We start from the raw sequence: 24,365 nt of genomic DNA, 5'->3' as shown, positions 1-24,365 counted from the left end.
CAGTGCCACCCCTGCCATGGCAGGGACACCTCCCACTGTCCCAGGCTGCTCCAAGCCCTGTCCAACCTGGCCTTGGGCACTGCCAGGGATCCAGGGGCAGCCACAGCTCCTCTGGGCACCCTGTGCCAGGCCCTCACTTCCCTCCCAGGGAACAATTCCTGCCCAGTATCCCGTCCAGCCCTGCCCTCTGGCCGTGGGAAGCCATTCCCCTTGTCCTGTCTCTCCCAGCCTTGTCCAAAGTCCCTCTCCAGCTCTCCTGGAGCCCCTTTAGGCACCGGAGGGAGCTCTGAGGTCTCCCCAGAGCCTTCTCTTCTCCAGGTGAACACCCCCAGCTCTTCAGCCTGTCCCAGAGCAGAGGGGCTCCAGCCAGTTCTGCAGAACTTGTTGCATTTTAAAGCCAAACCGTGGTCAGTTAAGCCTGTTGCTGTGTTATTTGTTTCAGGTATGTGGGCACATTCAATGACAGTTCAAGATTACCAGGATCTCATAGACAGAGGATGGCGAAGGTAAATTGGAAAAGAAAATACAGAGCTATGTTGTCAGTTGAGATAAAAGTTAGAATCCACATTTAAAATTTAGATATGTAGAAACACTTATATATCCGTTAGGAATTGAACTATTTGTCCAGTGCTCTGTGACCTTTTGTAACATGACACTGTCAAACAGGAAAATATTCAGTGATTTTAGAAGGATAATATGGTACTATCAGCAAAGAGCTGAAGAACTTGCTCTTTGACTTTTGTTACTGATCGTGTATTTTGATGTGATTTTAATAAAAAAGCTTCTGCATTTATTTTGTAGTATAAACAAGAAAAATTCAATGCATATGTATTACTCTTTTCAGAAGCGGAAAATATGTCTACAAACCTATCATGAATCAAACATGTTGTCCTCAATACACAATAAGGTAAGAAACTCAAAATACACTTTTATAAGGGATTTGACCATTTCAAATATGTTCCACCATTTGTGTTTACGGCTTGAAATACATCATACTTCAAAAGTTTAACAACTTTTAATGATACTTTGAATAGTAAATATATGCTCTTGGGTTTGTGCGTAGGCACATCAGCTGCTCTGGGATACTTCCCTGTAAGGAACCTTGTCTCTAACCCACAAACACTGCTTTAGTAGCCCAAATAAGAAAAGCTTACACTCCTATTTTAGTGAATATACAGGTACACAGATAAACATGCCATAGGGACTGATATTGTTCAGTACAAGACAACATAATTTCATTAACTCAAAAGCGTTGATAAAACATTTGACCACAATATAGGGAAACTAAGAAATAAATAGAAATTACAACGTAATTCTTATAAGTAGTTCCTTAAATTTTTTTTCTGAAACAATCTTTTGCAAAAGAAATGGTCCTTTTTTTTCTTTTTTAGGTGCCAGGCTTTGCATTTTCAGGCCTCCAAGTCCCACAAGAAAGTTCTGAAGAAAATGTTGAAATTTATTTCCAAAGGGAATGTTTTGAAAGTAGTGAGTGAAGGTAAGAAATTCTGAGTGTTTGAAAACCAATACTGATGCATGGAAGGAGGATTTAAATACCTGCTTGAGTGGTCAAATGGCAGATGGGCTTTGAGTTCTGTGTGTAGACCCCTGGCTGGGTTGTGTCTTGGCAGTGTTTTGAATCAAGAGCACTTCAGTAGCCCAGAGGCCAAATTGTGCAGGTGACTTGGGTTATTGACGAAAATATTTCCTTACTTTTTCTGTAGATCAGCTTATTTTACTGGGCATATCTTTACTTTCTATCTGGGTGCTGTAGAGAATTAGATACTGGTTTTACTTCTATTATGAAACTGATAATCTGGACAGGACTAACCAGAGCAGCTGGTGACAGAGAAAAGGAAGAGCAAAGAGAGTTTTTCCACGTGACTGAACAGTCACCCTCTGTTTATCCAGCACCAAACCCAGTGATTCTTCATGGTGGTGAAACTTGTATTGGTTCTGAATCATTTTAATTTGCCTCTTTTGTGTGTGTGGTATGCTAGGTTGGTTTGTTTTTATTTGTTTGAAGTTATGGCCTGAAAAAGTTGACTTTTTAAGTAAATTTTAATGGAGAAAATAAAACTGTTCTCATAAATGAGTTGGTGTTCGTAATTCGGGGTCATAAAGGAAACTTTGTTTTCAGGCTACTGCAACAGTCACTTTATCTGTTGGAAAACACTTGTAAAGTTGGAAACGAGTTAATTTAATATTAATTTTAATTGTGCAAGGTGTGAGCTGTGGTTGTACAGAGAGAAACTCATGCAGGTTTTAATTATTGGCAGAAGAGCCGATGGATTCCCATATAGAGGATGTGGCCGCGTGTGATTTTCCATACAAAAGTGAGTCTCAAGTCAGTCAGTCTGAACTGACTCCCTTGGCTGTGGATCATGCTGAGAGGGTGGAGAATGAAGATAAGGACTCAGGAGAAACAAAAGAAGAGGGGAATGTGCAGAAGGTGGAATCAGATTCTGTTCAGATCTGTACAGACAAAGACACGCCAGTCCCTGCAGAACCATCACATTCAGCTAAAGCTGTTCATGCACCACCTAAGCCAGGTAATTTCTGGTAGTAATTGGAATATGCTGTCATCATTTCTCATCTTCTTGAATCCCTTTTTTTTTTGTGTTGCTTAGTAAATTAATATTTTTGTTTTATTCCCTTTGCTCCTCCCAGTTTATGGAATTACACCATCAAAACTGAGAGGTGCTGGGTGTTACTTGTAATAATGTAATTTATATTTTGTTATATTAAAAAGTTATATTTATCCTCTTATTCTCACCTTAATTAAGACTGAATCTCTTGGATCTGAAATTCTAAAGAGGGGAGATTCACATTAGAAATTTTTTATGATGAGAGTGGTGAGGTTCTGGCACAGGTTGCCCAGAGAAGCTGTGGCTGCCCCATCCTCAGAGTGTCCAAGGCCAGGTTGGACGGGGTTTGGAGCATCCTGGGATTGTGGAAGGTGTCCCTTTAAAGGTCTCTTCCAACCCCAACCATTCTGTGATTCAATGGCTGCCTTCTTTTGGGACATGGGTGATTTCTGGAAGGAAGGTAGTAAGGGTGAGTGGATTATTGCCAGAATAATTAATTTAAGGTAGAATTGCTGACACACAGATTGTGGCCCAGAGGCTGCAGATAAGACAGCCTTGTCTTACAGATCATGTTTCCCATTTTGTGTAGGCTGTACTGGAAAATAATGGGAATTTTCTGAATTGTGGTTTACTGGTACATGGTGAGTGATGGTACAGAAAATTCCAGTGGCAACTTGTTTCTGCCTGTGTTGGGCCATCCTACTAATTCCTGATTCCACTCACCTGTTGCATGTTGTGCCAGTATTCAGGAGAACAAAGTACTTCTGTCTCTATCTATAGCATGACTGATTTCAAATAAAATAATGTTTTTTCCTTAATAAACACTCATCCCTATTGGATCTGATTTTCCCCAGCTTAATAAGCAATTTTTGCATCTAAATAAAAGGAAAGTTTTCAGAAATGCTAGATCAGAAAACCAGTTGTGTTGCATAGAACTATTACAGATTTTTTAAAACTGTATTTTAGATTTTGATCTTATACAAACCTTTATAGCCCTTACATAGTTTATTGTTCATACGACTTTTAGTGTGCAAATTTTCAAAGCTCTGTTGTTTTTAAATAATAAATGAAAAACTTTGGCCTATGTGTAAACTTAGTATTGGAAAGAAAGGAAGTGGCTGTTGACAGCAGATGGCAGACTTGGGTAAAGAATAGGAGTGTAAAAACCTGCCAATCTTTGGATAAGGTGAGGTAAGGTCTTCAGTTGGGTTAAGAATAGCTTTGGGTCAGTCTTTAAACACTGGAAATGCAGATAAGCAACACTGTAGTGCATTTCAGAAAAAGAGGGTTTACTTTTACAGAACAGAAATATTCATTTGTGTGCGTCTTTCTGGAGATTTTAAAGGAAATCTAAAAGTGAATAATAAGTGCATCAGAAAGCTTATTTAATTTTTTTTTCTGTGCTAGCTGGTGTCACAGGTCAAATTTAGTTTAAAATTTTCCAGATAGGAAGATGTTTAGTTTTCATCTTGGAAAATGTAGACTTAGTCTGTAATAAGATTGTTTAATTGCATTTTTATTCCTTTATAAACAAAACAGGTCATTGTCCTCTGGGAATAATGGTCTGTTTCTGCACAGTTTCAGATAGAAAAGAAGGTTTGCTTATGTCTGTGTAGGCACACTCACTGCTTTAAGAAGTTTTTCTTGCTAATTTACAGCTAACAGAAGAGACCAGACACAAAACAGATCCCGATACAGATGAAGTACTCGTTCTTCAAATGTATCATGAGTGTTTGAAATAAACTCTTCCTCTGACTTGTTTGCCTGAGGACAGGGCACATCGTGTCTGTAATTCCCTCGTGTCTTTGGATTTGTGTTGCTTTACAACTTGCAGTTCTTGTATTAGTAAAAAACAAATGGATCAAGATGGGAAATAGTGCTTTGGTTTGACTTCTCTCCTTAGCAAATGCCATTTCACAAATAGAATTCTATAAATGGCTGATCTGTTAAAGGTAGAGGGAAACTGCAAAAAGTGAATTTATTAGTTAAAACAGACAATCTGAAGATAATTTTAAGCAAAGATGCAAACTTCTGTGGCCTTTCACTCTTCCATTACATGATCACAGTAGCACTGGCAGCATTTCAGCATCCTGCCTGTGGATTCCAGGTGAGAAAAAACAAATGCTTTGTTTTGGGGTGTGTGTCTCCTACAGGAGTCTGTGGTGTAGCCACGTGGGCTTCGAATGCAGAAGCAAAATGCTCTGTGATTTTGTGGTTGTATTTTTGTCCTTCAGCACTTCAAGTTTTTAAATACACCCTTGGCTTTGGGGTGAAATGGTCAAGGTGATTCCAGATTAAAGTGCTGCATTAAATGGCTGTGGAAGAATCACTGCATTAGCTTGGCATCCGTGTTGGTAGTTGTAAATGTGAAAGGCCATGTTGAGTTCATACCACAGTCTGCAATAAAGGGTGGTTTTAGCCATTTCTTTTTGGTGATTAGGTAAGAACTGCTTGTTTGGTGTCAGATGTGGTGTTTAACACTTTGCCTGTGCCCTTGTAGGGAAAGGGGCTGATCTGAGCAAGCCCCTGTGTCGGAAGGCAAAGGACATAAGGAAAGAGAGAAAACTACAGAAGCTCCTGCAGAGCCAGATGGGCACATTAGAAGGCTCTCAACTTCAAGGCGATCAAGCTTTCCTCTTGCAAAACTCTAAACCTAAACCAAACCAGCCTAAAAACATTGAAGACTTTGTTTTTGCCCCTTTACCTGATGATGCACTACACAAATTAGAGGTAATGTCTTGTTCACTGTTGTTGGAAGCAGATGAAGGAAAAGTCTAGTTAAGGAGTTTTTCAAAAGCTTAGGTCTGTATTTATGATTTTATGGAGTAGTTGTGGTTTAAATCTTGAAATATATATGGTATTGAATGGTGTATGTTTATATTTTTATAGATATGCATCATAGGGAGGTGTGTGTGCATATATATATAGATAGATAGATATAAAGATAGATAGATATAAATTACACACCTGTGGTGCAGCTGAGCTCTGTTAACCACACGAGGGTACTCTTGCACTGCAGTCTGTCCTAGCAGAGGCCAGTTCAGTTACTAAAATAACTTGCAAATTAATTTCATACAGTGTGACTTGAAAATGAAAGTCTTTGAATTGAGTATTGAATGATGAGAGAAATTCAGTATTTAGGTCTACAGTATGTAAATACTTAAACTATCTAAACTAAGGAAACTTAACAAGGAAGCAGCAACTTCATGAAATTAAACAGATAAGATAGTTGCTCTTTATACACATCATTGGTGTGTGTTGATGTCTTTGAAAGCTGCGAAAATGAGGGTAGAAAAGTTTGTTTAATACACTGGTTGCCACTACATGTATTAGAGACAGTAATCTGGAAGACTTTTGGACTTTCTAACATTTGTTAATCACAAAACCATATTTATTGTTATTTTTTCTATAAGCTGGAAAACTAACTGAGTATGAGTATTTCCCCTGATCATTTTCCATGATGGTACTAGAAATGAAATTGACTGACGAAGCCATGAAATCGATCCATCTCCCTAACTCCTTCACATTTTCTGAGGAGTCGTTTAACAGAAGCATGATGGCTTTGTCTGAACATCTTCATTTGGAAGATGCAGGGAGAATTAGAAGGATTAAAAAAAAAATTGCTCTTTGTGAAAATAAAACCATTCTGAAAATTACATCGTTTTTGAAATTAGTATGATCTTAAATATGTTTGAAAAGACATGCACTGCTGCTTATGTGGTAGCATTCTTTTGCTTAGGGAGCAATCATTTTTACTAAGAAGAATTTTTAATTTATAGATTATTTTTCTTAATTATTTTTGTGTCTTTAAGGGTGATGATGTGAAGACTGATAACTCCTTATTATGGTTAACTCATAATTGAGTATGGAAACACTGCTTCATCTTCCTCTTTCAATTTCAAAAATACCATGAAATCCCCTTGGGATTATTGCCATAAAAACATAACTTTTGGATGAAGAGCAGATATTTGAGTCTTCCAAGTCTTTCAAGTATTTTTCAGTGTAGTGTGAGACTACAAGAGAATATTTTAAGTAGCACAGAAAATGTCTTTGAAGTGATGATCTGCATACCATTTGTTGGTATTATTTCCTGAAAATTGTGTTGTTCTTCTCTAGGCATTTTAGTTAATTTGCAGTTTGAAAAGATTATATGTTATTCATTGTAAATATAAAAGCCTTCAGTAGCATAAATTGAGCTGGAGAATTAGAAGACTATTGCCTAATAGTAATTAAATTGTGATGGCCCTTGTGCAGGAGGTTAACATTTCTGTTGTGGTGTTTGTATTGTGTATAAATGTATAGTTATTGCATGATATTTTAATAATAAATGTGTTTAACTTCTTCTGAAGGTGAGGGTGGTGAGATCATCTCCACCAAGTTCACAGTTCAAAGCCACATTTCAGGAGTCTTACCAGGTCTATAAACGTTACCAGATGGTTATTCACAAGGACCCACCTGATAAACCAACCATAAATCAGGTCAGAAGGCCAAATTTAATATTATGCAAAGCTTCCCCTCCATTTTACGTGTCCTGTTTCTAGGAGAAACAAATGTGGATTTTATATCCATTGTATATTCAGGAGCTTGTAAAATACTGTATCCAATAAAATCAACATCCTGAAAGTGCAAACTCTTGATACCTCTTTGTGAGTGCCACAAATATTTGGTTTTAGTTGCAGGCAGAAAAGTTATGGATGCTACAAGGGGATGTTGTTGGGGAAGAAATGGAGAGGGTGAGGCTCTTGGAGATAGAGATGGGCCTTAAAATTACTAATCCCATAAATACTAAATGCAGCTGGACACTCAGCCTGATAATTGGCCTCGTTGGCTTTGGTTTGAATGTTTCCATAAGAAGGATGCAATGATCAGTGCCAAGATGTGTGCAAAAAATTATCACACACACAAATTGCTGGCTTGAGGTTCACCAGAATTCAATGAGTCTCTTCAGTTTCAATTTAAGTCTTTAAAAAGTAATCTGTGCACTCCATCTAAGTTACATGTCGTTGCTGCTTCTTGCAATGACCAGGTGGGGTGTAAGGGTGAGCTGTCAGATGTGTTACATCTCTACTACTGTAAGGAAAAAAACCATCCTGAGTTTGGAGAAACAGTATATGTAGCAAGAATAAGTAAGTGTTGAACCAGGGCAATCAAAGAGTGATGTGCCATTAAAAATGAAACATTTTAGAAGTCCTAGAGACTGTGCAATGAAACTAAAATTTGTAGTTGATTTGTTAGATATTAGTAAAAGTAGGAAGTTGTCTTATTATTAAGGTAGACAACTGACTTCAGAGGCTTTGAAGTGGATAGGAGGAGATCTTTCACTAGCCTGACCTTCAGAAGCAGATTATCTGATGCTATGCACTCAAAACAGAATGCTTGTATTTCCCTTGCTCTGAAGGTGAGGTTAGTACCTGTCTCCTTTGAGGACCCCCAGTTCAAATCATCCTTCAGCCAATCTGCCACTTTATTTGCCAAGTATCAGATGTCTGTACACAAGGACACACCTTCTGACTGTGGGGAAAATGAGGTACAGTTCACTGCATGCACCTTTCTGAAAATAGCTTCTTAAAATGCACAGCTAAATGGTGAGAAATGGTGTCTCTAAGTAGTAAAATGTTGAAATTGTAATTTCTGAGGTTTTTTGATAGCAAAATCATCTTCTTCCTTAAAGTTCTTTGGTACCTTTTCTATGTTTCTCCCTAATTTTTGTGCTATTGCTTAATGTAATAGGTGAAGGTTTTAAAAAGCTCAGTTTTATTCCCGTTGCATTGCTAAGCACACTGGAGCTCACCTTTGCAGTAGGAATAGTGCTAAAATATCTCACCAGCTGATCCTCTGAGGCTTGATGAGAGTCCATTGCATATGGATAAACTCTCCTCTCAAAAGGGTGTTTATAGGAGGATAATCCTAATCTAATAAGTTAAAAATAATTAAAAATACTCGTGGGGTTCTGAACAAGCAGCAGTTCTCCATTTCTCTGGCAGGTGGCACAAGCTAGTCATTGGCAGAATTAATGAAATTGCTACCTCAGATCTCTCATTTCTATCTACTGCAGATGTGCAATTTTAATATTGGTCAGCTAATCAGTCTTTTCTGTTCCTGAGAGTGAACTACCTGCAGAAATGAAACCTTGTATGAATGAAACTGGGGCTGTTTTCCAGGTAGAATTGTAAAACCACATCATAATTTTTGGCTTCAGTTCAAAAGAGTGTAAGGAGAGCTTTTTTTTTGGTGACATGTCTGTAATGCTACTCTGGAAAGCTATAAAATCCATTTCACTTTGTTTTGTAAAATAATAGGTCTCATAACAATAAGTAGTAGTCTCTGCCCTTTTTATAATTGCTGACATAAACGGGTTTAATTATAATAATGTAAAGTATGGAGGCATGCCAAGAGAGACTAAGCTATTTACTAGATTTGTGCCAAGCATTACCTGGTCTGATTAGAGTCTTGATTTTTCTGCTCTGATGGAAGTATTTCAGCCTAGAAAGATGTGTTAGGGACAGTCAGGTTTCCACCACCTGAAGGTGTAAAGGCTGTCCTGGGAATTGCTGCTGAATAGGAAGGAGATGGATTTCTGTTCACTGTACACTGCTAATAGTGTAACAGATTTTTATCCTCTTTTTCCTTGTTACTTGCCATAGAGGTTTCCCTACTTTGCATTTATCTCCTCTCTTTGGCCTGATGTTTGTGCAGGCTTAGATAATTCCAGGGGAGACATAAAACCTTCCCTGAAGCATCTACTGAATGTAAAAACTTGGTCTGATGCTGATGGGTTTGAATTTAGGTTCTTTTTCAGCCTTGGTAAATCATATTCTGTGTCCATGAGACTGCCTGGCCAAGAAGGGTTTTTATTCACAATTAGGAACTAATACTCTGTCACTTCAATCAACATTTTGTATTTGATCTCTGCAGGAAGTAAACTGAAGAATGTTTTACGCAGAAATGTATTTTCATGTAGTTTAGAAGCCTTTTTAAAATACTGAATTTGTGTGGGAAGAGACTTATCTGAGTCACTTTTAAGATACCAAGTAGGGTAAAATTGATCCAAGTTATTGACAGGAGGAATGGAAAATGCTTCATGAAAGATCTCAAAACTTTTTCTTCTTCCTCTTTTTCAGACTTTTTAATATATCATACAGACATTATGGAACCATGGAGTTTCTTAAGTAAAGGGAATAAAATTCTGTCCTGTACACAGGGCTTTTTATCAGGATAGTAAGAAATTGCTTTGAGCTTTAAACTGGCAAATATCCAGGATTTTTTCACTTTTAATTTGTGCAAACTACTCTGCGAGGTTGTTGAAGGTTTTTTTCAGGGAGAATCCTGCATACTTTTGTGTTTGGAAAGTTTGTAGTTTAGGAAGAGTTTTTAACTTTATATTTAGCTGAACACTTTATATTTAGAAACCTGCCTATATTTAAATTCAGAATCCAACAAAGATTATTATGGGACATATTAACTTATTTTGGGAATAAATTCTTAGATTGTTGGCATTACAATATACTATCTGTTGCTAGACTAGTTTAATATTAACCTTACTATATTAAAAGGCAATTCTAAGAATCAATGTAGAATTTTGTTGGTTATTTGAGAATAAGACTAAGGTGAAAAACTATAAAAATATTCACAGTAATAATAAAAGCATGTGAACAATGAAGCTGAATATTGCTCAGTGAGTGTGGAGAGGGCCTCTTTGCACCTCTGTAATGTAAATGTAGCTTTCCATCAAAAGTTTATGTGAGGAGGGAGAATAGAGGATTTTCAGGGCAGTGAGTCAGTGGAATTGAACTTCTGGACACTCTCTGGTTAATGCCAGTTTGAGACCAGTGATTATTGGTGTTTCAGTGCCCTTTGTGATGCTGAGTCTTTGTAAATTTTGCCTTTTCCTCCTTTCCTTCTTCTGCTTCCCTGCTGAAGACTGCACAGCACTAATTACACTGTGTTCATTAAAATAATTGGAGATTTTGCTGGGGAGAGTCCTGCAGCACATTTTGATGGTGCAGTACTGATTCCTGAGTGAGGCAGTGACTTCTGTTCTAATAAAAAGAAAGGTGGAAACTTCATTGTGAAATCAGCTGTTTCCAAGTTCCAGAGTAATGGTGAAACCTGCCTTTCTATGGAAGCATCATCACAATCTTCTGTTCATCTTTCACTGGCAAGGAGAGGATTGGGTAAAGTAGAAATATACTATCTCTCTGCCAAATAAGTTAATATTCTAGGAACAGTTTGAAGTATTTCCTTGCTCCTGGAATTAAAACCAATTTAGCTTGCAAGAGAAAAAAATTCAAATCTGTTTTTATCTTGGCATAAAAGCCACAACTATTTTCTCCATAGTCTTTTAAAATATTCATTATGCCATTTTTTCTTAGTTTGTCTGGTATAAGCTGAATTTACCCTGGAAATCCTCTCACCCCTCTCAAGAACTTTTGATCACTTGCTGCAGGAATTCAGCTTCAAAACTGACCTGGTTGTCTCTGTGCTTTGGAGTGGAGTCAGTTCCTGATGTTACACAAACTTGTTGGCACTTAAGAATGTTTATGTCAGCATGTTTTTATTGTATGGAATTGGTGTCCTGAGAAAAAACAAAGCAGACAATTTTCTTATGAAAGGTTTCTTCGTAATACTTGCTCTTAAATAGTGCTGAGGAGGAATTGGTTTTTCTCTGTGGGAGCACAAAACCTTATTAAGCTGCTGTGTAAATGCATGGCCATCCCCTGTTGGAGCAATAGATGTATTCTTATTATAGTCATTGGAGAAAATGAGATGAATTAGGGGGAACCTGAACAGATTGTGTAGTTAAAGTATAAATAGCTATGAATGAATTAAGATAGAATCATGGAAAATAGGAAAATAGGTGTATCCCTGCCTATTGGAGAAGTTTATCTAAGGCTACTCTTGAATTAGCATAGTTCCTGAACTGCTCATTTTTGGAAGCTATGAAAACAATCTGGTTTAGTGTTTGTCCCATTCTTTGCATTTCTTCTGACCCTTTTTGAAAGTGCTTTGTGTGGGCCTTTGTCTCAGGTCGAAAATGATGTTCTCCACGTCCCATTCCCAGTATAGTAGAGCTGTTACTCTTTAGCTTTTTTGGTTTTGTTGTTTTCTTGTTTGTTGCATTGCTTTTAACGTAGTGGAAGATGCTTAGTAATCGTGCTTAGAATGAGGAGCAGTGTCTGTAACATACAAAACCCCCACAAATGTAATCAATTGCAGGGATTTATTTGTTTGGGTTATTTCCTGTTTTAGTGGCAGTTGTATTTATTTTGTGAAATGAGTCAAGCTGTAAGGAAAAGAAATTGAAATCATGAAAGCTTGGAAAAACTTGGAAATGGAGACCACTAACGGACAGAGAGATGAGAGTAGGCTGAGCATCCTTACATTGAAAAAACCTTAGTTCCCTGTACTATCAGTGAAAGATCAGTTGTAGCATAAATTATTGAGCTGACCAGCATAGCAAGAGTAAAATAATTATGCAAAAAAATCGTGTGGGTGAGGGTTTGTCCACCTTTTTTTCTTCATTTGTCATAAGAAAAATAATAAATGCTAATACAGCTTTGTTGTAATAACTCCTGCACAGAGAAATGCATGAATACAGGTTTGGAGCCTGTATTTTATTTTTTTGAGTGACTTTTAATAGTATTTGATTACATTTCTGGGAGAAAATGTGTAGATTAATATATGGAAGGGTGATCTAAGAATAAGAAGAATGAACTTGTGTCTTGTGTAATCCCAAGATTTGCCTCTTTGGATGATCCAGTTCCATTGGATTTGTGGAAGCTGTGTAATGGCTTATCTGTGCTTTGCTAAGAGCAATCCTTATCTGCAAATATTTTAACTCTTGCTCGGCAGCAAAAATCCCTGTTTCTGGGTAAGAAATGCAAGGAAGGCCTTGCAGAATACAAATCACCTGGAAGATGCTGTGATCCAACTCTACCCCAGCTTCAGGATGAAATATCTGGAGCTATTTCAGAACATTTTGCCACCTGAATCCTGTGTGTTTTAGATGAAGCGATATGATAGGTGAAATGACGGGTACAGGTGTGGAACTGTGGGGGTCTAGAGGCAAAGCTTTTAGGTGAAACAAATACAGTCAAAACATCTTTTTACCTTTTCATCTCAAGAAGGAAATTTTGTGATCCCAATGAAATAATGGCTAATTTGGATAGAATAGAGGGTGTCTCTGGCAGTTCTTCTTAATGAAGTATCTTCTCATCAGAGGCATCACATTTCTGACCCAGTGTCAGAATCCTCAAGTCTTTCATAGCAGTCTTTGTCTTTAAGAAACACAGCTGAAGGGTAACTGAAACAAGCTATGTGGCAGCTCCACAAGCTAGAAAACATTTCCATAAAAGATCATAAAAATTCTACAGTAGTTTCCAGAAAGAGCAAGAATGAACAGTTTATTGCTGTTTAGACCTCCTGAAGCAAACGTTTTATTTAACTTTTCACAAGGGCTTCATAATGACAAACTTGTAGAAAAACAGTATCTGTCTGTTCCCTCTGTGAAAGTAGCTGGACTCTCTCTTTGCTTTGTGCTTAACTAAATATTTGTCTTGGAAGAAAAGAATTTCAGGACACACAAAAGATACACTGTTTGAAAAGGTGCAAAAAATTACTGAAATACGTATAGTGGGGTTTTATTTTCACCCCTCCCCCTTTTTTTTTCTAATTGCTTCCCAGGAATCCACTTGAACTAATAGAGAAAACGGAGCAAGTAGTCTGGGAAATGCCAAGGAACACGTTCTGATCAGTTCCAAACTGGTATCAGCAGCCAGTTGCAAACTTTTAGGTCTCTCTAACCTAGCTTCCTCTTTTATATTCCAGTGAGAGAATGCTGAGAAATCAATAGCTTTTGTGGTTATTTTTAGCCTTCTATACATTTTTGTACAGCTCCTGGAAGCCGTGGCAGAACATCTCACTGCAGTGAACTTGCATTTCGCATCCTGGTAGCTCTGACTTAAAGACTTAGAGCAAATATTTCTAGATCAGCCTAATGCCTTCTGTTTATTTGTGTGGCCCTCATGACTGCAGTGCTGTGGATTCTGTCATGAAATGCCTATAACAGCCAAAGAATTTAGGCATCCAGACAATTAAGTAACTTGTCCACAGTCATATCATTTCAGTTCAGGTTGTTTTGCATCTCAGTTTATATTGTTTTTCCTGATTTTCCCACTGTGTTTTCTATGTAAATCCATATAAAATGAAATTATCTTTACTGTAATACTGATAAACCTCCAGTATACTGAGAGGAAGTTTCTTATGAGCAAGAAAGCCTCAGAGACTTTTGTCACTGCATAAAGGAATTGAAATTGTTACTGAAATGTATCAGTGGTTATTTCATTAGTCCAGTTCTTAGACTGAAAACTACATTTGAGACATGCATTTAAACTTTAAATCCCCACTTTCCTTAAGCACTATATTTTGAAGGCCCACTCTTCACCTTCAGGTCTGTGGATATCTCTGAAACTCTCTTCTTTTAGCATTTCTGTATTTTGTAAGCAATTGTTGAAAATGCTAAGTAGAGCCACCCTGGGGATAAATCTTTGATTCCTCTGCTGGGCTCTAGTTTATTGCCAAGTTCAAGGGTGGTTTGGCACAATTTTTTCCTGTAAAAATTTCCTGACAAAAAACTTTGTCCTGTTTTTTTGATTTTTACAAGAAATTGAAGAATTTAATTCATTTTTCAGCTCAGTTTCCATGTGTTTTCCTAGATAGTTTGTTTTTATTGTTTGGTTTGTTGTTTTCTTTTCAGTGGGAGGGTTAGTAGCTTCTCCTCTCCTTACTGAAACACTGACTTCTAGTTTTTCACTGCACAGCTTTATGGTTAATATTGATTCTAGTCTGTCTTGGGTAAGGAAGATTATTTCAATTAGAATATGGCAGCACAGAGGTGATGCACTGGATTTGTAGGTGTTATGATTTGTCATCATTATCTTTTATTTTGAGCCTGGCACCTCTGTGAAAAATAAAGCAAAGAACCCCTCATGACCAAAATCCTTGGTTTATTTGAATTCCATTCAGGGATTAGATTTTAAAAAACAAAAAGAAGGAAGGCCCAAATCCCATCCCTTCTGTATCCCCAAAAAAAGGGCAAGTACTCAATTTTCCTTAACAGTGAATTGCAAATATGAGCAAACCCTAATACTGTCAAAGGGGAAATGATAAATGAATGCTTTTTGTGATGCCTCCTTGCAGAAGATCTCAGATAATGGGACAGTTCTGCTGCTGGCACCTGGAAGGTTTCCTGAGAAGGCAAACCTGTGTCCCTGTGTGACATCAGGAACCTTCCCTTCCAGAAATTCCTGAGCTGCCAGGTGAAACCCATTCTGGTTTAGCACCTGAATCTCTTTCCCTCTGTGTGAAAGGGAGCAGGTGTTAATGCTCTGGTTTATTATCTTTTTAAAGCTCTGCACCTGCTTTTACTCCAGCAAATAGCTTTGGGTTGAACCCAACCTACCTTTTAATTTTCTGCCTTTTTTCTCCCTTTGATTTCATTCTCAGTGATGTTTTTCTTCTCTTAGTTTTATTAATTATGTTTAAACTTACTCCCTGTTGTTGAGTTGATTCTTTCTGGCAGCTGTAATTAGTTTGAACCAAAGTAAATATGTTGTGGATTTCTTATGTATTATATAGCTTTTAAAAGTTTATGTAAATCAGTTAGAAATTAAAATTAGAAAAGCATGGCTTTGTGAAGGGAATTTTAATTGTGCTTATGTGACATACTGAGTTATTTTACATGCAACATCAGCTTCTGGCTGTATTTCTTTCCTGGTTTATTGAATAATTTTTAATTGTGTTCATAATAATCTTGCAGTGTTAGATGAGTTTGTTAATTCAGAAGCTGAATATAATGTCTTCCCTTTTTAAATAAATGTCTAGACTAGTTTAAGAAAATTTTCTAACCTCTGAACTTTACCAGGTATCATCAGGTGGAATAATTTATAACAAGACTTACGGTGGTTTTTTGCCCTTAAGATTGTGATACAAATTCAGGTGCAGTTAAAATTTTTTTCCTAGCAGCTGTAACAGCAGAAGTTATGCTTAGGTACACTTTAAAAGTCCCCCTTCACCCTCAGAGCCCAGGGATTGGGGAGCAGGGCCTGGAGAATAGATAAAACTATCTGAAGAGTGTTGTGGGCTCAGTTTTCTCACCATAGGGTTTAACTTGCACTATAAAGCTAAAGTTACAGATTAAGAACTATTGGGGGTCTTCTGACATGGAAATTAATAACACATGGTTTATTTTTTCAGAAACCTCCACTTTCTAAAACCACTGGCTGTAGGGACTGATGCACTCAGTGTAAGAATGTGTAACTCTGTGTTTTTATTACAGGAAAATAACTCAATAATTCAAATTTTTAATTCCCTTTTTTCTCTTTAAATATTATTGGTGGCTTTTTTCCTTATCCACCAAACCAAAATAATTCTACAGTTTAATTAAGATACCACAGTCATTTGCTTTTCCAAACTCTGAGTAATTTAGAGTGGTAGTGACTAGATCTGAAATGGTAAATTATAGGAAATGTACAATCCCCTTTACTATCAGCATATAGAAATTCAGTGTTCTTCCATAAAGTCTATGTCCAAAGGTTTCCCATCCATCCATAGATTAGCAGGACAAGATAAGCAAGATGAGGCAGCAACTTATACTGTTGGCACTTTTTATTGTTGCCTGCCTTCCTCTCCTCCCCTTCCCTGGGAAAATTGGGATGGCTGACAAACAATCCCCCCATTTTTTTGTATTCCCCTGTAATTAATCTCAGAACTTAATGGAATTCTTGACAACAGTCAGGTTTTTGTAGCTGTCTATATATATTGTTTTTATCTAACTTTTAATTAAAAATTCCTATTTACTATTACTTTGCAGTGTGGGAACTGCTGAATTTCTAAATCACCCAGCCATTACAAGAGGGGGGAATTAAATTGTGTATTAGACTACTCATTTAACAGGGGAGTGTTTGGGGTTAAATACATACCAGAACTTTGCAACGTGTTTAATGTGGACTCCACCAATAAGGGAGTATTTGTATCAAATAAGTAAATGATAGTGAGTAAATAAGTATTGTATTTCATTACTCTAAGAATCTTGGGCAAGCTCCAGATCATTAAAACATTGCCCTTTAGATGAATTATCAGCAGCACATCATTTTGTACTGAGTCAAAAATCCAGGTTTGAAATGCTTGCACTTTCAGGAGGTTGATTTTCATTCTTTTATTTTCCCTTCCTCTTCTTTAAACTTAAAATGAGCTTGCTTTTGATTTTTGAATGTAAATTAATTAATTTCTGTGAAGAGGTGTGAGGGCCCCAGCCCATTTGCTTTGGTGATGGGGAGGTGCCAATGGAACAGTGGGAAAAGACTCCCTGTTGCAGGGAGCCACAGAGGAGGGTAATGCTTGATTTAAAATAAAGGACACCAGAGACAGACCTGTATTACAGGTCTGATAATTCTCTCACTTCATATTTTTAAAAACCATCTTCTGTTTTATAGAAAAGCAAGTACTTTGCATAGTTGATTACCATATCTATTTGTACTACTAAACAGAATGTGAGAGTTTAAGGTTTAAATGAAATTTCCATAAACAAAGTCTGGTGATGCTTTTCAAAGACATGGATTTGAAAGAGTGTATTTGACTACTAATGCATCCTAAAGCATTGCTAATAGTTTTCTTTCTCTGCATTGCATATTTGGGCTGTTTTCTTGGGCACATGTTCCTGATGAACCCACCTCGATGCAGTTCACACGATTCCTCTGTGATTCCCCTCTGGAGGTATGTATTCATTCAGGATGGGGGGTTTGCAATTAATTTATTTCATTTAATGAATATATGAGTGTCCTCTACGCTCTCTGTAGACAGCCAACCATTGTTAGAGGTGGTGGAGGTGGCTGGCACAGAATTTCTGTCTCCACTGACTGGTAAGGAAGATACTGCTCTGTTTCCAAAGGAGGCTGTTGGCTTCTTTGCAAGATAATCAGCTACCACTGAATTTCATAGCACTGCATTAAGAGAAGCACAAAACCCCATGTCTTTCCTGATTTTTGATTTATTTCTAGGAAAAGAAAAGAATGTATTACTAAATAACATGCTAAACTTGTATTTGACTACAATCTGAGGTAAAAGTTGAGGAGAGATGCTGTTCCTTCATTTCAAGTGAGCAAACTGCCATGGATTCCTTGCAGTGTCTTTCTTGTTCGTCTTAAAGAGCTCAGGACGGCGTGACTGTAATGAAATTGTCAGGTTATAGTAATTACACTGGTAATTTGATATGTTGCAGTTTGAGTGAATCCATGTGTGGAGAGTTTGTTGCTTTTCTCTGCTGAGTCCACTGGCCTTTGCATTCCTGAAAGCTGAAGAGTAATAGAGCTCATTAGACTTTATAGGAAAAGGGCTTTTATCACCTCGTCAACTCGGGCAGCAGACTGCCATTATATTCTTAATTTTGTATGGCTATGTAGATGTTGATGCACACTACCCTGCCAGCTTTATACCCATATTGTTTCTTACAGACACTTTTTATTGACATTTCGAAGCTTGAATTAAATTTTGTGTGGCACCACTACAGATGTCTTCAATTAGATGAAGTTAAATAAAAGGGGTTATATATCAGAGGCCAAGGGATTCTTGAAATTCTTTATTCTGAAACAGTTGCCACAAGCAAACCTAGCAGTGTGTAGTGTGTTTACTCTTTTGAACAAAAATAATTTAAAATAAAATTTAAACCTTACATGTTTTCAGTTCGTAATTTTTAGAGTTTTTAATGTTATCATTAGCTGCAAATAGTATGAACACCCAAACTCTTCCTGTCTTTTTTATTTCCTCATTTTATTATTCAGTTTAGTTTCTGTTTTGGCTATGAGCTCTGACAGAAAAAATGAATGCTTTAAAAAAAAAATACAGTATGTAGTAGCAGAAAACTAGGCAGTTGTCTAGCAGTCAACAGCATAATGTAAAGTGAATTGTTTGAGGTGGTTTTTTATTCATCCTTTCTTTTTCAAGGCTGCATTTAACCATTTGCCATTTTGCCAGTTCACACAGACAGATGTGGAATGGTGGTAATGGTTCAGCACAGGGGAATGGCCTGCAGGACTCAGCCAGAACAGTGTGGGCTGGGACCCTGCTCTTGCCAAGGTGGGAGGACTCATGGAAGAAGGTTCCAAGGAAAATCCAGACTGCTGAGGGTGATTCCTGGGTTTTGGTGCCCAGTGAGTGAGGGGGATGTCGTGGACCAGTTGTGTCAGCATCACTGATGGTCATCTCAGTGTTTGTCCTGCCCAGGTTGCTCCATGTCGTCCTGAAACAGCAGCTGGACTGAGCCTCAGCTCTCGGATGGGCCATGGCGTTACACAGTCGAGGGATAGTTTTGTTTTGTTCTCAAATTATTGTCTAATTGCTGCTTAGCTTTTTTTTTTTTCCATCTTGACTGATGTTAAGCATAAAACAGACAATTTAATAAAACTGTTGTCAAAATGATCTCTTTGAAAGAACTGGTGATTTATGCCCATTGTTTTGGGTGTGCCTATAGCAATATGTTTTCCAGCATGCATTTACGTTCCATGCATTTATGAACATTTGGTATCTCCTCTACCTTTTTGATCACTCAGTATTATGGGATTTTTCTGGAGCTATTTACATTCAGTTCTTTTTTAACCATCCTGAATACTTCTGAATCATCTTCTTGGTTTGCTGCCAGATCATTCAGTCTTCACTGATTCACCTACCAGTCTGGAGAATGTAATAGATGCAGCATGATGGAAAGTGATCTGTTTTCTGTTATGCAAATGATCCTTTCTTCTCCTATTAACCATGCTGAGATGCTTTTGAATTGTAAAGAACTGAAATGTTTGTGAATCTTGACCTTTGTGCTTTAAAAAGCACATTAGCCTCTGCTTTGCATTATTTTGTTTATTGATAGGCTTTAATTTTTAGGAGATCTAATAAGTGAGATCATTACAAGTCTGTAGCTCCCAGGTCATCTTCTTAGAAGGTTTGTATTTTACTCACGTTTGATACACTGCTCAGGACTAAATGAAAACTCATTACATTTAGAGACTTTGGCAAATTGCTTTTTTCTTCCTTGCAGTCGTGTAGACATCCCCATGATGGGACTCAGCACCTCTTGGGACTGAAGTCTCTTGTGCCTTCACTAATCCTTTCAGCATTTTAAGCTTAATGTCCCTGTCCTGACTCAGTAGTTGACAGTGTAGCTCAAATTCTAGACTTTTCCAGTCAGGCACAGAATGTGGCTCTGTAAAGAGTGTCCTACTAATCCCCAATGAAAGGAGGATGCAGTTCTGGAAAGGAAATGTGTTTCTAACCAAGACACAGAAATCTACCATATGGCAGGTTTGTGTGTGTGCTATCGGGAAAGGAACTGCTGGAATTAATCACTTTGCTTATTTTGCAAATAATTTCCACTGGAGTGGAGAAGTCATGGGTTTCCTGGCCTTTTTTTTTTTTTTTTTTCTTCTTTGATAGCATAAATTTAATATCTTCCTCCTCCCTCCGTGCACAGCAGAGGGTAAAAGGGAAAAGTAGAAAATAAGAAATTTCATTAAACCTCCCAGAGAAAAATAACCATGCATTGTACATATGGGCAGGACCCATTTTTGTTAATTATAATAAGCAAAACACCTCTTAATATTAAAGACAGACCAATGTGCTTTGAAGAAATTCGAGTGCTCTCACCATCATTGAAGTTCAATCATAAGCAGTTAGTACACTGAGGTACTAACTGGGCAATATGTAATGCCAGTTCTGTTAAATATTTAAATTTTAATAATGGGTTATAAAGTGTGAGCAATCAAATGTGTTCGTGGAATCATTAGCTAGCAGGCTATGAAGACAGGGAGAAATAACATGTAAAGGAATATGTTGCGTTTTCATATGCATGGCAGTCTAAACATTGAAAATTGTGATTTCGATTTTTTTCCTGGATTTTTTCAATATCATCAGCTTATAATAATTCATTGTATTGAAATAGGACTATAAACTTGGTATTTTAAATAATCCCTCTAGATTGATTCCAGGGCTAATGTATCATTTTGGGTAGATAAGGTAAGCCCTTTCTGGTGGGGCTTGCTCCCCTGATGTCACTGGTGTATTTTGCATCACCCTTGACAAACGTGGTCCCAATGGAGATGTCAGTGGTGTGAAATGGTGTAGCTGCTTCAGGAAAATGTTTCTTATTCTAGACCTGTTTCAGGTCAAATTGCCTGGATAGTGCACAGGAAATCAAGTTAAAGGAGCCAAGTATTCATTGAGAAATGGGAGAAAATGTAATACTGACAAGCATTACAAAGGATTACATTGTATGAGAATTTTTGAAGGTGGAGGGAAGTCTTGCTCTCTTTAAAATGTTATTTGCTTAATGTAATGGAGATCCCCGACTGTTCTGCCTGAAATCAGTGCTGTGCTCATTATGTTTGTTCCAGAACATAGACTCTCTTATGTTCATGGCATTTCACTGTAATTGCATTAGTGAAATAACTGCAGGTTGTACTTTGGCAGAAGTTTTAACTGATGTTGATACTTCACTTTGTAGAGGTCCAGTGACCAAACCCATGCGCTGCTCTTTGGAGGTTTGGGGTCACACACAGACACAGCATTTGTTTAACTTCAGAAGACTTTGCTTTGAGTGAAAATCTTTTCCATGGTGGCTTAGACTATCTTCTTTAACATTCATTAAATCCTATGTGATGAATTTTTGACAAAGAGAGAAAATCTGTTGTAACTGAAACTTATTTAAGCAAGTCTGTGTTCTGTTACCAACCTCATTTCCCTGTGGCTTTGAGATGTTTCATTTTTCTGTCACTGACTGCACTCTGAGAAGGGAACTTAACCTGTGCCGAGAAATCCTTAGAGAACATCTTTTACTTGACTGTGTCCCTGCTTAAAATTTTACCACTGACCATGCGATTTCATTTGGCTCTGTTGAAAAGTTGATGATGCTGAATGAAATCATAACTGTTGGATAAGTGTGCTTTATCTGAACAAGAGAAACACATTTTAATGTACTATAGCTGAGTTTAATGTCCTCACATACTGCAGGTGGAGCTCTCAAATGTTTTATCATTTCACTTTTAGAGTATTGGTAGCTCCACATCTAGTTTTATGCTATGTAACTATATAAAAATGCAAACATATTGTTATGTGGCCTTGATTTTGGGACTTGCTGGTTGGGTAAGCCAGTTGAAATTATTTTTGTTCACGTGATTGATTTCTTTTGACACATGTGGTACCAATTAGAGCAACTTCTGCCTATCATCTCTTCAGTCTGGGCTACTGTATCAAAATACTTGATTAAACCCACCTTCTGCTGTTGTAATGCAGAACAGTTGGTAATAGCAGGCAATATTGTCAGATTTATTGAGTGAGAAGCAGCTTTCTGAAGACCTGGCAGTGCAGTGAAAAACATGACTAGATGGATAATTAAGTTGAGCACAGTGGAATTCAGGATTAAAGTAAACTTGACGTGGGAGAAAATGGCATGCCAAAGTTGGTTGTGTAATACAGTTTAAATTAGGGAGATCATTTTCTTCTTAACTTCAAGGATCGGTTTCTGGCTCGAGGTGCTTTACCCCATCCAGAGTCAAACTTCAGTGCACATCCAAAACCACAGCACACAACAATAGGCAGTCCCTTGGTGTTTTTGCAGGATTTGCTCTGATGTGGGCTGACAGAGAAGAGGTTCCACAGATTTTGTTGCCACACAGTTTCAGGTTCTTGGATAAGAGGTGTTTTGTTAGTTACAGAGAGTAAACATCACATAAATAAAGAATAAGCTGTTCAGTTTTTTTTTATGAATGCTCCTCTGATGTAAATTTAATGGCCACTCTGAGGAGCTCAGTTTCTGTGGATAAAGTGCTTCCAGTGCTTGGGGACATGGAGGAGAGAATCTGGAGGGTCCTTGCTGTGGCAGGAAGTTTTGGAGGCACCAGGCAGCCACTGCCAGCCTTGGGAAGGGCCAGCCCAGGGATGTGTCTGCATTCACCTTCCTGCCCTCGGCTTTGCCTCTTGCTGGACCACAAGTTACAGGGTGTCTGCAGAATTTGTTTGCATGTGCTAATGCATTAATAACTTGATGAATCACATTGGTTTTCATGTCAGTACCATAAGAGCTGGATGGTAGAGGCTATATCAGATTCACATTTGGGATGTGAATATGTGGGTTATACCCATCATGAGTACAGCGAACGGCACAAAAGATCCAGTAAATAACATTGTTTTCCCTGCCTTTCAAATGCCTTTTTTCCTTTTTCTAAATACAGATGGCCAGCAAAAATTTTTACAGTACTTACTTATGTGTTAAAATTCTCTTTAAAATTGTTTTCGTACTGAAAGTTCATCAGGGAGTTAATCCCTCTCTTGTTCTTGCTTAGGCAGAGCATGCCCCAAACGGACCGGAATGTGGCTATGGCTCTTTCCACCAGCAGTATTGGCTGGATGGGAAGATAATTGCTGTTGGTGTAATTGATATCCTGCCCTACTGTGTGTCCTCAGTCTATCTGTACTACGATCCAGACTTTTCCTTCTTATCTTTGGGAGTCTACTCTGCATTACGGTAAGAGGACGTTTTTGTTATCTGGTTGGATGGAATGGTAGGAATTGATACTTGTTTCTAAACTTGTGCTTTTATTTTTAGTCTAAATATGTACTAGTAACACTACCTTTAGCAAAGTAGCTGTGGGGTTGGTTGCCTTCCAAATAAATTAATTGTCATCCTTGACTAGGGATGTATCTTTCTAGTTAGCTAAATACTTTTACAGATAAAATAACACTCAGAAACAAAATGCCTCATTTTTATTGCCCCTGAAAATAATTTAGTATTGCTTGGTTCCAGCAGGAAAAGCCCCTTTTTTGTTTGAATAGAAATAATTTTTCCTTTGACCTTTTTCTTAGCCCAGTCACCAAATGAAATTAATCACTTTTATAGTTTTATGCACATTGAGATCATAAATAACAGAATACCTAAAAAGCGTTGTCTTCTGAATTAGTGGTCTCCTGCTGTACTGGCACTAAGTATATTTTTCAGGTATGTTAATCTCATTATCTTAGTTTTCAGAAAGGCTAATGGAGAGAGTAATCCTATGAATTTTAAAGCCTTGAATTAACTGTCCAACATGGTCTTGCAAAACAGTAGGAATAGTGGGTATCGCTTTTCACTGTGAATGAAACTTGTATGTGAAATTGCAAGTTACTGTTTTTCTTCCATAGGCAATTTTATGATTCCATTGTTATTATAAGTGAAAAAAACCTGCACCCAAATGAGTGGAAATACTTGTGTAACTATTTTTTTCTTACCTTTCTTGCTTCTCTGTTGGCATTAAGTAAGTTGGCCACAGACAAATGTGATGTTTCCAGGGAGCTGCTCATGAAGCAGCGGGGTTGGAGCCTCATGCCAGACATGTCTGTTTACAAGTTTGAGTCTGAGAAGCCTGTAGCATGAATCTTTTCACCTGTTGAGATTTGCACTGCACTCTCTCAGGTGCAAAAGGAGCGCTGGAATTGTGAGATCCAGCTTTCTCTTTTCTCCAAGGCCTCTTGGTGAGAGGCACCTTCTCTGCAGGTGCAGCTCCTCAGCTGCAGTGTCAGGTTCAGTGTCACCCACCAGGGTGGGTAAACGGCACAACTTGAGCTGTGTGAAGCACAAACACTTTTAGGAAACTTCTTAGCACAATTAGTTAATAAACTTTTGCTATAAGTGATAAACCATGTGCAATTTAGTATCTCAAAGGTCTAATCTGAATTTGTTTGGATTTTGATTAGGATTGGACAATT

General features: G+C 37.7%; 1 protein-coding gene across 3 annotated transcripts in view; it reads left to right on the top strand.

The window, feature by feature from the left end:
* The window catches only part of ATE1 (arginyltransferase 1), a 71,429-nt gene that overhangs the window by 915 nt on the left and 46,149 nt on the right, over positions 1-24,365 (top strand). For 2 of the 3 annotated variants that reach the window (XM_082285960.1, XM_082285958.1), the window contains exons 2-9: positions 443-506; positions 845-907; positions 1,392-1,495; positions 2,277-2,549; positions 5,086-5,315; positions 6,935-7,063; positions 17,325-17,357; positions 22,967-23,148. In XM_082285960.1, coding sequence (XP_082142086.1) covers positions 443-506; positions 845-907; positions 1,392-1,495; positions 2,277-2,549; positions 5,086-5,315; positions 6,935-7,063; positions 17,325-17,357; positions 22,967-23,148 — 1,078 coding nt within the window. Of the gene's footprint in view, positions 1-442; positions 507-844; positions 908-1,391; positions 1,496-2,276; positions 2,550-5,085; positions 5,316-6,934; positions 7,064-7,983; positions 8,113-17,324; positions 17,358-22,966; positions 23,149-24,365 lie in introns of all 3 variants that reach the window. The other variant, XM_082285959.1, reaches the window with a different exon arrangement.

This window comes from Coloeus monedula (genome assembly GCF_965178545.1).
Source record: "Coloeus monedula genome assembly, chromosome: 8".
In the NCBI taxonomy this organism is placed as follows: domain Eukaryota; kingdom Metazoa; phylum Chordata; class Aves; order Passeriformes; family Corvidae; genus Coloeus; species Coloeus monedula.
Note: the sequence above shows the minus strand (reverse complement) of the source record. Positions and strands in the feature narration are given on the sequence as shown.